The sequence below is a fragment of the Ammospiza nelsoni genome, chromosome 12 (genome assembly GCF_027579445.1).
Source record: "Ammospiza nelsoni isolate bAmmNel1 chromosome 12, bAmmNel1.pri, whole genome shotgun sequence".
Taxonomy (NCBI): Eukaryota; Metazoa; Chordata; class Aves; order Passeriformes; family Passerellidae; genus Ammospiza; species Ammospiza nelsoni.
The window spans coordinates 7,118,318-7,130,323 of NC_080644.1; the positions used below are offsets into that span (position 1 = coordinate 7,118,318).

General features: G+C 57.4%; 1 protein-coding gene across 2 annotated transcripts; it reads right to left on the minus strand.

The window, feature by feature from the left end:
- Positions 1–645: 645 nt before the first annotated feature.
- On the minus strand, positions 646–11,587 carry LOC132078758 (tyrosine-protein phosphatase non-receptor type substrate 1-like). 2 transcript variants are annotated; one of them, XM_059481077.1, is made up of 8 exons: positions 11,449–11,587; positions 4,956–5,315; positions 4,435–4,746; positions 3,974–4,321; positions 3,617–3,715; positions 3,194–3,215; positions 2,782–2,821; positions 646–2,123 (listed from the first exon to the last, which is right to left on the minus strand). In XM_059481077.1, exons 1-8 carry the CDS (start codon positions 11,519–11,521, stop codon positions 1,869–1,871), a joined length of 1,509 nt encoding a protein of 502 aa, XP_059337060.1. In that variant the 5' UTR covers positions 11,522–11,587; the 3' UTR covers positions 646–1,868. The 2 variants fall into 2 exon arrangements, with proteins under 2 accessions (XP_059337060.1, XP_059337059.1); XM_059481076.1 differs by having other exon boundaries at positions 3,194–3,218.
- Between the last annotated feature and the right edge of the window lie 419 nt (positions 11,588–12,006).

Genomic DNA, 12,006 nt, shown 5'->3' on the forward strand with positions numbered 1-12,006 from the left:
AGCCATCTCAGCTGAGCAAGCCATGCTCAGCCTGCTGCAGGGGTGTGTAGGGTGCTGGCAAGGGGAGACTCCCTTGGGAATCACCACTGCTGCCCAGCTGGGAAGGGGCAGTTGTGCTGAGGGCAGGGGGCAAACTGTCCCTTTTCTGCTCAGTGACCCCTCCAGCAGCAGCTCAGCACCGAGGAAACCCAGCCTGGGCAGCAAGTTCCCTTTTGAGTGTCTCTGTAGCCCCACATGGCAGTTCCGGACTCTGGTGAGACAGTTCATGCCCCAGACACAGCCCAGGCACCAGCTCCATGTTGGGAGAGGGGGGAGGTCACTGCAGAGCACTGAACACTCAGCTCACTCACAGCACAGGCTGGAGCCAGCAGCCAGCCTGCCTGCACACCAGTCTGGGCACCCCAGCTCAGCTCCCTGCCCATGGGGTGCACTGCTCCCCTCCCTCATGGTGCCCAGGGGAACCAGCACCACAGCCCCCATCCCAGCCTTAACCTCCTGCCTTCTCTTCCCTCCCTCCAGCTCACACGACAGGACTGTGCAGGACGAGCCCTCCTCTCCTCCTCCCTGCAGGACACACAGACCCCCAAGCCCACCCTGCAGCCCCAGTGCCAAGGTGACCCCCCTGAGCACAGGGACACGCTCATGTGCGGGAGCAGCACAGCACTTTTCACTTTTATTATAAAAATATCTTGCAAGCAAAAAGAAAAAAAAAGAAAAACAACAACAAAAAAATGTCTGTACAAGCAGTCACATTGCTCCCAAAGCACCCCAAGGACCCCAGGTGCCCTCAAGCCCCCTGCACTTCCACTGCTGCAGGAGCCAACAGAGGGTCAGACTCCACACAGTGGCCCAGGCAGGGGGCACAGGGAAGACATTTGTCCCCATGGGCGGGCTAGGGGGAGCCTGCTTGGCCCCCAAGACAGAGCTGGGGTGGGGGGAGCATAGAAGTCTCTTATAAACTCTGTAGGGTTTGGGGGATTCTTTACTGAGGCCTCGGTCTTAATTTTGCACATCTTATTCTAGTGTTAAGTACACAGCAGTACACCCACGTACAACACAAAACATTGGGGGTTTCAGCTCTAAAAATTAACAGTTACATGTCAAACAGTCAAAACATGTTACACGGTACCTGCGGGGAGCTCCCAGGGGGAGCCAGGCTGGGGGGGCCCTCGCACGCTTTGTACAAGCCTGGGGCAGCGCTGGTGGGTCCCAGGGCAGGGCAAGGCTGAGCACAGGAAGGTGGTGATGATGAGGAGGATGCTTGGTGCTGAGGAGCCAGACCTGGAGCTCCCCTGGACGGCAGGGCGGGGGCCTTGGCTCGTTGGCCTTCCAGCCTCTTGGCCTTGTGGCGAGACAGAGGTCCCGCAGAAGGGACACTTGGGAAGAGAGGCGGACACTCGGGTCCTTCCTTTAAAGCCAGAGTTTGGTGTCCAGGCGTGGTGGCAGAGCCCCAGAAGGCAGTGTGGGGACCCTGCTGGTCCTGGGGAGCCGTGGGCCAGGCAGGGGCATCCCCATGAGAGCTGGTGTGGAGGCACTGTACCTGTCCCCTCAGCCCAGCTGGAGCTTCCCAAGGAGCTGCAGCTCCGCTGGCTGAATCTGCTCACGGGCAAACCCGGCACACTGAGGTTGAGCAACCCTTGATGGGGGTCCTGAAAGGATGGAGCTGGCAGCCCCAGGACCAAACTGCCCCCAAAAATCATGTCTCTCTGGATGGGAGAAGACCCCCACAAGTACTGCGGGCTCCATTTCCATCCTAAAACACAGGTACCGCAGCGCATCCTCACATCGCTCCCGCTGCTTCCAAGAGAACAGTCTGAGGGAGGAGCAGAGCTGTTCCCGGCAGGACAGGGGGTCCCTGCAGCCACTGCTCACTTCCTGGTGATCTGGACGCTGGCATATTCGGAGCCAGCCTCCTCGGGGCGCGGGGCCGGCCGCTTGGGCGCCTTGCTGAGGTGCACCATGTCCAGGTCGGCGTAGGTGAGGTTGTCGTCGCCGTTGGGCGCCTGGTTGCTCTGGATGCAGGCGTACTCCGACTGCTGGCTCATCTCCACCATCCGCTGGATGCTCTTCCTCTCCTTGTCGAAGTTCAGGTCCGCGTAGGTCAGGTTGTTGGGGTCGGATTCCTGCATGAGGCACCAAGAGTTCCTCCTCTAGAACGATGCCCCTGGACCCACAGCCCTGTTCTGGAGTCAGTCCCACTGCAGTTTGGCCTGGGGCACCTCAACCTTGCTTCTATGGGGGAACAATGCCAGCAGCCACCACCCTGAAGCCATGCTCTACCCCGTGCTATAGCTTCACATCGTGAGCCATCCCATCACCCTGCTCTGGCTTCAAAACCACTGCCACAATTCCAGAGCTGTCACTGAAGCCACTGCATCCCAGCAAGGCCAGACTGCCCAGTGATGCCCACGTGGGAGCTGGCAGAGCCTGGGTGGGATGGACAGATTGCTGCTGATCACGACTTCGCTCGTAGCTGCGTCACCAAATGCAAAATAACTCCACAAATAGCCTGGCTGGCTATCGCACAGCTGGTTCTCCAGGCAGCACCAACCCAGACTTTACTGGGAGGAGAAGGAGAAGAAGAAGGAGAAGGAGGAGGAGGAGGGAGGGTGAAGGCAGAAAAGATTCTGGGAAGTGGCTATGCTCTTCCTGGGGCAGCCTGTCTTCCACCTCTGGCCACAGAGTGGAGACACTGAGATGTTTCACTGAGAACCACCACCCTCCACTGCCATCTCCAGTGGCTCCCAGCCACCCTCCCTCCCCAGTCCCAGCATGACCCACCTGGGTTGTGGCCTCGCTGCTCTTCTCTGGCTCATGTAACCTGGAAGGAGGAACAAAAACAGTCAGATGGATGGAGGGTCCTGTTGCCCTTTCCCTGGTGATGGAGGTCAGATGCAAGCCAAGGTCCGTGCAGCTGCACCCAACAAGACAGGTCCTGAACATTGGCTTGTGCTGGTACAGCTGCCTCTCTGCTGGCCAGAGACCAGCTCCCACCATTCTGCTCATCCCCACCACAAGCAAAAAATCCTCAGAACCCCAGCTGGGGAGATGGGCAGAGACTGTGCTCCTGCCTTCCCCTTCACAAGTTTTGGGGATATAGCTCTGTCCCAGTCCTGAGGGACTCTGTGGACTGGAGGTATCCAGCTCAGAGTACCCACAGGTTACCCAGTGACTAGAAGAGATTTGCACTCACCTGGCAGACGGTGAGCTTTTACCTGCTGAAAGAGAAGGAAAAAATTAGGGAAAAAATAATTCAGGAAACAAGATAAATGCCCCATTTCCCTGGGCACAGAGAACACATGCAGAGACTGCTTCAAGGACAAGGACACATCTTTTCCCAGAGGCAAGTGCTTGCAATTCCCTGGAGTTTCAATCAATTTCATTCAGGACTGCTCCTGGGGGAGCACAGGAGGTGCAGGGCAGGATTTAGACCAGCCAGAGTTTTCCCTGCAGCCTCAAACAACCTGGGCAGCTCTATCCATCACCCCACTGGGTAGGACCTGCAGCTGCACTGCCAGGAGTTATTGTCCAATGGAGCAATGTGAAACACATGGGAAAGAGAGGAAAAATGGGGTTGGGAGCAGCTGCCTCCCTGCCCCACACTTGGCTCCCTTACCCTTGATCTGCTTGGTCCGGATCAGGTACAGAATGGCAGCCACCAGCAGGGCCAGCACGGTGCAGACCACACCCACCACGATGTAGATGAGCATATCATCTGAAACACCAACAAAAAGGTCACCATGGCCCAGGAACGTGGTACCACCCAGTCCCAGCAGCCTCACAACTGCGACTGGCCCAGTGATGCATGAAGCACCAAGCAGGACAGCTCAGTGCCTGCCACTGGCATATCCACCAGCCCGCGATATGGAGATTTGGTCCTTTAACCAGATTTTGACTGGGGCTTTGAGCTTCCTCAGGGGTGACAACACACAGCCACCCTGCCAAGCACCCCATCCCAGCAGCTCTGATGCACCTTTATTAATCTGGAACTCGTTGCTCAATCCTCCCAGGGTTGGGTTGGAGATCCACAGGACGGCTGAGTCGTTGGCAGGGGCCTGGCCATCGTGCACCACCCTGCAGGTGATCGTGGACCCGTTTTTCTCCTCCGTCGCTTGCACCTCCACCCGGCTTCTCAGCTCAAACAAGCCCCGGGACACCTCCAGTGGCCTGGAGAGGTTCTGCCCCTTTATCTCAATCCCATTCTCCAGCCAGGAAATGGACACCTTATCTGGGTAAAACTCCTTCAGGAGGCAGGTGAAGGCCACGGTCTTGTTCACCTCAGCAGGGTTCGGCTCAGCGCGCACTTCGATGCTGGGAGGAACTGGGAAGAGAAGCAGAGCTCGGTGTTTGCTGTGCCCCACAGGGTGCCCTGCCCTCCTCCCAGGGACCCCAGCCCCACAGAGCAGCACCCCCATGCGAGCCCCCAGCCCTCACCTCTCAGCACCCTCCTGAGCTCGAATCTCCCTTGCAGCGGGGCCTGCAGCGTGGGGTGTGACACCTCACAGGTGATCTGCGAGCGGGCATCGTCCTTCTGCAGGGTCACCTGCACTGTGCTGGACATGTTGTAGGTTTTCATCCTCGTCTGAGTGACCTGGGGTGGCTTAGCCGTCATGGGGTTGCTGTTCTTGAACCATTTCACGTCAATCTTGTCAGGAAAGAACCCTCCAGTCGTGCAGGTGAAAGGCACTGAGTCGTTCGGCCTTGCTCTCTGCTCAGGCCCGGACACGAGCGGGGTGCTGGGTTTGGCTGTGGGGAGAAGCACGGGGCCCTCAGACCGGGCTCTGCCCCCTGCCCAGCCCTGGGCCTGCCTGGAGCAGAGTCTCACACAAGGGCACGGGGATGGCCCATGGGATCCTCTCCTGGAGCAGCCCTGAGCCCCTTCCCCATCCCTGCTCCAGCTGAGCAGAGCCCACTGGGTGGCTCCCTGCAGGAGCTGCTCCAGGAGCCCCACTCACCTTGCACAGTCACCTCGGTGCCACTGCCATGCCTAAAGAACTCATCAGCAGCAAAGGCATTCTTGACAAACTTCACACAGTAGTAGGTGCCCATGTCCTCAGGCTGGACGTTCCTGATGTGGATGGTGAAGTTTGTGTCTGACTCACGCACTGCCTCCGTCACACGGGAGGAGGGATCCCTGTTATTGGGGTCATAGACAGTCTTGTTCCCACTGCCCAAGCCTTTCAGCCACATCACAGGACCTGGTCCAGCAGCTCCAGACGTGGTGCAGATCAGGGTGAGATTGTCCCCCGCTGTCACCGTCACCTTGGCCTGGGGCTGCTGCAGAGCGAAGTCCTGACCCGCCTGGGCATCCACACCTAGAGAAAAAAGAGACCAAGTCTTGCCTGGTACCACACATCCAGACTCCTGATGGTTCTCCCAGCCCTTGGACAGGCTGGGCACCCCAGGTGATGGGCTGTGGCCACACTGCTCTGCCTGCAGGGCTTGGCAGCAGAGCTGGACAGAGCTTTGCTTGGTGACTGTGCTGAGCCCTGTACAGATGGAGCACATCCCAGCTGCCCGTGTCTCCAGCACGCTGGGCTGCCTCCCACAGCAACCTGGCTTTGTCAGCCAGGAGAAAGAAGCACACAAAATGAGGTGCTCCAAAGAGCCAGCTCCCATCACCAATGTGACACTGCATTTTCTATCCTGAATCTGTCCCATTTCTGCATGGGATCCCAGCCCTGGTGATCCTAGCACAGCACAGCCAATCTCCCACCGATGCCAGCCAAGCAGGTGCTGTTCCTGCTCAGCAGCAAGCACAGGGAGACATCACCTTTGGAGCATCTCCATTCCACTGGTCCCTAACCCAGTCACTTGTGCCACACCTCCCTGCACAGACAGACAGAAACATCCCAAATAACCCTCACTACACACCCATGGGCTACCCAGGGGTTAGTTTTGTCAGTGCTTCCTATGCCAATATAGTTATTGCAACCAAATTCACATAAGATTTCAGTCCTGGTCACTGCCTAAAGGAACATTTTTTTAAGCTGCATGGGGAGAGAAGTGGAGGAACCACTTGGATCCACCTGCTGGTGACAGGTGGCCGTGGCACCCAGAACCAGTGTCACAGTCACACAGAGATCTCAGTGTTTGAGCAGGTAATGCTGAGCAGCACGGGGAGCACATGGACCAGCACCCCACATCCCTCACAGCAGAATCATGGAATCACAGAATCCTTTAGGCTGGAAAAGCCCTAAGATCGCTGAGCCCAACCATTAAGCCAGCACTGCCAAGCCCCTGACCAAACCACGACCCCCAAGTGCCACATCCACACATCTTTTAAATCCCTCCAGGGATGGTGACCCCACCACTGCCCTGGACAGCCCTCTTACCCTTTCAGTGAAGAACTCTTCCCAAATATCTAACCTAAACCTCCCCTGTACAACTTGAAGCCTCCTGTCTTGTTGTTTGTTATTTGGGAGAGGAGAATGACCTCCACCTGGCTACAGCCTCCTCTCAGGGAAATCCAGGACAACAACTCGTGCCAAGGCTTCCCTTGGGACCCAGCAGGACAATCTCTGGCTGGATGCTCCCAGGAGGACCTGCTGCAGGACAAGCTGCTCTGACCCCTCTGGCCACAGCTGGCTGTCACAGAGACCGGAGCTGATTTTTGGCAGCTGTTAATCCCTCCTGACTCACAGCGGTATGTGCTGTACCCACAGATGTTTTCACTGTTCCACTGTGTCTGGAATTATTCAATCTCCATGGTCAGAATTACCAGGAGCAGTTTCTCCAGACTGCCCCAGTTAAAGGCTTTTTGCCCAGGGCATCAGTCCACAGCATCCTCAGCCAAAACCTTCAGGCCTTGATGTTTCCCTTTGAAGCCATGTCAGGGTTAACACACCAGCAGCATTCAACATGAGAACAAGTTCTTCCCACAAAACAAGCACAGAGGGACAGAGTTGGTTTGTGTCATGTCCAGATGAGTCACTGACTCTGAGCCTTGGTCCTGCACCTGAGCAGTGGTGCCCTGGGCACCTGCAAGGCAGCCCTGTGTTTCTCAGATGACACCAAAATTGTGGGGAGCAGCCCTGGAGCAGAGGCCTCGTGCACTCCATGTGCTGAATGCAGCACTGACACGGGGCAAACACCACCAGATCTGCTTCTGTGGCAGCTCCTGAACTTCTCCATCTCCTGCTGCCGAGAGACCTTTTGCAAGAAATGGTTGAGAAACACACAGAGGAAGTTCACAAGCACAGAAGCATCATCACATCATCTGTCTCATGCCAACCCACTGCACGTGGATGCGACACAGGCAGGGACCAGGCTGCCACAGGCACAGAGACTGGCACCCCCAGCCCTCCCAGGTACCCAGGGGGCCACAACACCAAGCACTGGCTCCACCACACTGGGCAAACAAAGCTTATTAGCTGGTGGCACTCAGCACAGCAAGGAACACGTCCCATGTGCAGCCACAGGAGCAGGAAGCCAGGGCCACCCTCACCACTCACTGTGCCCTGTGATGAGTGAGTTACTCACTGCTCCCCTCTGCAAAAGCAACTTCTATGGAGTGGTTACCCCCATGAGGGTCCCCTGCACGGCCCCACACAGCCGAACCTGAGCCAGCCGAGCGCCTCCTCCTCATCCTCCCTCTCTCCATCTGCCCATCTCCCCATGAGGCACATGGTATGCTGAGGGGGAGAGCTGGGCAAGTGCCTGCTTTGGGGCCCCAGAGCTGACCCCAACACCAAAGAGTGTCAGGGTGGGCACTGCTCAACTCCAAAGTTCATTTCTTGACTGCAGTGGAACATTGAGCTGACCGTGGCTGGGTGCCCTGCCTGTGGCTGGTGGGCAGCAAGGGCTCCCCACCACCTTGGCACAAAGGTCCTGCCTTCCTGGAGCCACAGGGATTTACCCCTGCAAGCAGCAGGGATCTCTCCCAGGGTGCAGATTTGCAGCCACAAGTGGAAGGTCTGTATGCATTCCACAGCCCAAGCTCACATTCCCTCCTCACCGGGGCAGCAGCATGCCCACCTGCCCTGCGCAGGGATTAGCAGGCACAGAGCGTGCTGTTGTCCAGGGATAGGATGCAAGGTGCTTTCCTGCTTTCCTGACTGCTGCTGCTCCCAGAGGATCGAGGGGAAAAAGGGCTTCATGCTGCCGGCTTCACTGGCAGCTCTTGGTCACTGCACAAGAGTCACACCATGAGGCTCCAGGCAGCCCCTCAGACAGGACTGAAATGGGGCTTTGGGGTATTTTCCCACATATTCTGCTCTGCTGCCTCAGAGACCCTCACCCAGCTCTGCTCAGACCACCCTGTTCTGATTTCTGCTCTATGACACACACTGCCAGATCCACCACAAAACACCCCAACCAGGACCACCCCATACCTGGCTCCTCCACCTACTGCCTGCATCCATCACCCCAACCAGGATCAGCCTGACCCCTTCCCACTCAGAACGACCCCAACCCCCTGCAGCAGCTCCGAGCAATGCTCCCACCCCTCCACCCCAAAGGGAAAACACAAAGGGGAAGTTGGCAGAAAACCCCAGAATACATTAGTTAGAAAATGCAAAGTTTCCACCAAAGCTTCTTTCCTCTTTCTCCCTGAACACAGCTTCTCCTCACATGCAGCTGATCCCTTTCCTTCCCCTTTTGAGGGGCTCACCCAGTGGGAGTGGGAGTGAGAGCCCAGCCAAGCTCCCTCCCAGCAGCTCATGATGTGCTTGTGCACCAGGAGTGGGACATTCAGGGGCTTCAGGCCACAAAAACATGAGACACGACAATTTTTCACTGTTTCCCTGCTTCTCCCCTGCTGCCTGATGACACCTTTTTCCTTAGATTTCAAACCACTAGGAACTGGAACATGATCCTCTTGCCCCCAAGATCATGGGGAACTTAGGTGCTCTGACCCTGTAATCTGTTCTATCCTACACTCCAGAATTAGCCAAGGGTTTTAGAGCCCTGAAAAGCATCACCTGACAGTTCCCACGTAGGAGGGAGCACCCTCGCAGTGCAGACCCAGAGCACTTCCAGCCCAGAGCAGAGGCAGGAGCACGATCTAGCAGAGCCTGCCTCCTTCCCCTTATTCAGTTTAATTTGGGAGCAAAATAATCCCAGCTCTCGCTGCAGTGCAAGTTTTCCATGTCGGTGACACATTTTTTTCTATATTCCACCTTTTGAAGTATTTGATATTGAACAGATTGCAAGAGGCCGGGGTTTAATTCAGGAGAGGCTGCTTGGATGCTTCCTGGTAAAAATAGATTTTTTTTCCTCTGAAGGAGCTGGGTAAGGAGCTCCAGGATGGCTGCGTGCTCCAGAAACAACGTGCAGCTGGTCACCGGCATCCCAAGCCCCACAGTCACTCACTGAAGGAGCAGGCCAACGGGCAGGGGAACCCCAAAATAATCCTGCTGGAATTTCACCTGCAGCAGGGCTGCCAGGGGCGGAAACTAACAGGTGCTGCCTATAAAAGGCCTGGAATCTGCTGTTTAGGGAAGGCAAGGAGAGCCCTGGGGATAGCTGCTGAGCCCTGAGCAGACCCCAGGGCGCTCAGGGAGGGCTGTAGTAAAGGCTGTGCTTCACATCCGTGACATCAGAGGAAGCCTCAGCTCACAGGCAGCCTCCATTTCCAAGCTCCCCTCCTCCAGCATCAGCAGAAATTCATCCCAAGAGCCAGAGCCCCAGCAGGAAACTGAATTCCCCTTTGGAAGAGGCTCTGTGGAGCACAGCTGAAACCCTCTGTGGGGACAGACTGGCCTGGAAGGGCTCTGCAGGGCACAGTTCCTCAATGGGGCTTTGCTGTTTGGTTTCCCACATCTCACTGCCTTTGCCCCACAGGAAGGTCTCCTCCAGGACCTTTCCTTTTCCCCTTCACTTCTGCAGAAGCTGTCAGAACAGCCGGCAGTGGGAGCCTGGGCCAACTCTGCTGGAGTTCAGCTCAGTTTGAGCCACGGCCCAGGAGGGATTCGCCATATGGAAAAAAAAGACGTGCACGTTTGCACCTAAAATCAGGGATGAAAACCACTTCAAAACACCAGGGTGGTTTTTTCCCATGGCTGGCTCAAAGAAATGGGGTTTTTACTCCAAGACCACATTTAATTAAGTTCAGGAGCTTTGCTGGAGCTATTCTTTCACGCAGGAAATCGCAGTGGCTCACTGGGAAGCCGCGCTCACCGCCAAAGCCTTCTTGGCTCTCGGCAGCCTGAGTTTTCAGTTTGGGGCCAACTCTTCTCAGTTGTGATCAGGCGACTCAAAGCAAGGAGCGTTGTGCTGAAAGCATTAGCTTTCTACCCAAGTTTGCATCCAACTCTTTGCCCGAGCAAAGCTTTGATGGTAACTATTTCAATGGGCTCGGGAGAATGTGGGTTTCCCCCGCGGAACCTGGGCTGGGCTGTTTGTAGTGGGATCTGGCTGGAAGGGATGGGGTTGGAATTGAGCAGAAAGCTCAGCAGCGAGATGCTCCTGAAGATGCATCATTATTGCTGCAGGTTTGCCTCAAAAACCCCATCCCTCTTTGGCAGGGAAAGCAATTCCTTCGAAATCACCCAAAACGAAACACCCTAGAAAGGAAGCATCCTTGAAAGCAGCAGTCAGCACAGGGCTCGGTTCCTGGTGGGATGAGAGACTTCCCGCTGCCGGCAAGGGAAACAGCCAAGAGTGGCACACTCTGACTGGTCCTTTGCAGTGTCCCCCAGCTTTTATAAGGGACTGGTGGAGCCATGAACCCCTGGGAGGTCTGGGGCACCCTGAGGCGACACAGGACTACACGGCCAGAGGTGTTGCAATTCCACCGCCTCAGTGCCCAACAGCTGAGAGCCCACTGTGGGGTGAAGCAGGAGGGCAGCAAGAAAAACAAGTTCTTGCCAGAGAAAACAGTCAACCCTCACCGAGCCTCCCCATGCCCTCTCCACTACCATCTCCAAGTGGGAATTCCGGCTGCTTGCTGAGTTTTGCCTCACCCATAGCTGGCAGGGGGTGCTCGCAAATGGGTGGGAACAACATGCCTCTTCATGCCCCTGCCGAATTCCCTGCCTCGCTGGGAAAGGGCATGTCTGCCTGCCTTGAAGTTGGGTTGGGGAAGAGGCAAGGGCCCTGCGGGAGCCCCTCGGCCACCGCCGCTCTCTAGGTCACCGCAGAAAGGTCAAAGCAACCGTGCGCGGAGAGGCGGCGTCATGTCGGTACCGGAGGTGTGCGGGGAGAGGATCGGGGCAAACGGGGGACAGGGCAGGGAGACAAGGGGGGGGACAGGGCAGAGGAGAGGAGCAGGGAAAAGGGGGGAAACAGGGGAAGAGCAGGGAGAGGAGCTGTGTGGGAGGGAAAGGTGGAAAACAGGACAGAGGAGGCAGGAGCAGGGTGGAAAAAAGGGGGAAAACAGGGCAAAGCAGAGGAGAGGAGCAGCGGGAGAAAGGGGAGGACGGGACAGAGCAGGGCAGCAGGGTGGGAAGGAAAAGGGGGAACGGGGCTAGGAAAGGAGCAGGAAGGCAGGCAGGAGCCATGGCTTACCGGGCAGGGCGAGCAGCAGCAGGCACGGCAATGCCCAGGCGGTGCGGCCGGGATCCCGGGGATGCGGCTCCATCGGTGCGGGGAGCGGAGCCCGCGGCTTCAGAGCGCGGCCCCGCGCCCGGCTCGGCGGCTGGGTTTGATAAATAAAACAAATTAAAAAAAAAAAAAAAAAAGGCAAAAGGAAAAAAAAAAAAAAAAGCAAGAAGAGCAGAACTGCAGCTGGCGAAGGAAATCGCCCTTCTCAGCCCCAAAATGAGGAAGGAGGCCGGGCTCCCCCCGTTCTCCCCCCGCGGCGGGCGGGCAGCGCACACGCACGCACCGACACGGACCCGCGGCCCCGCCGCACCCGTGGGCACCGGAGCGGGCTCGGGGCCGCTGACGGGGCCGCCGCGGCGGGGCCCCGGGCGGGCGCGTGCCCCGGTGCCGCGCGGAGCCGCCTCCCCCCGCGCCGCGCCGCCTCCGTTGCCGTGGTACCGGGGAGGGACGGAGCCGGCCCCAGCTCCGAGACCCCCTTCGGCTCCCAGCAGCCCCGGTGCGGCGCCGCTTCCCGCCGTGGCG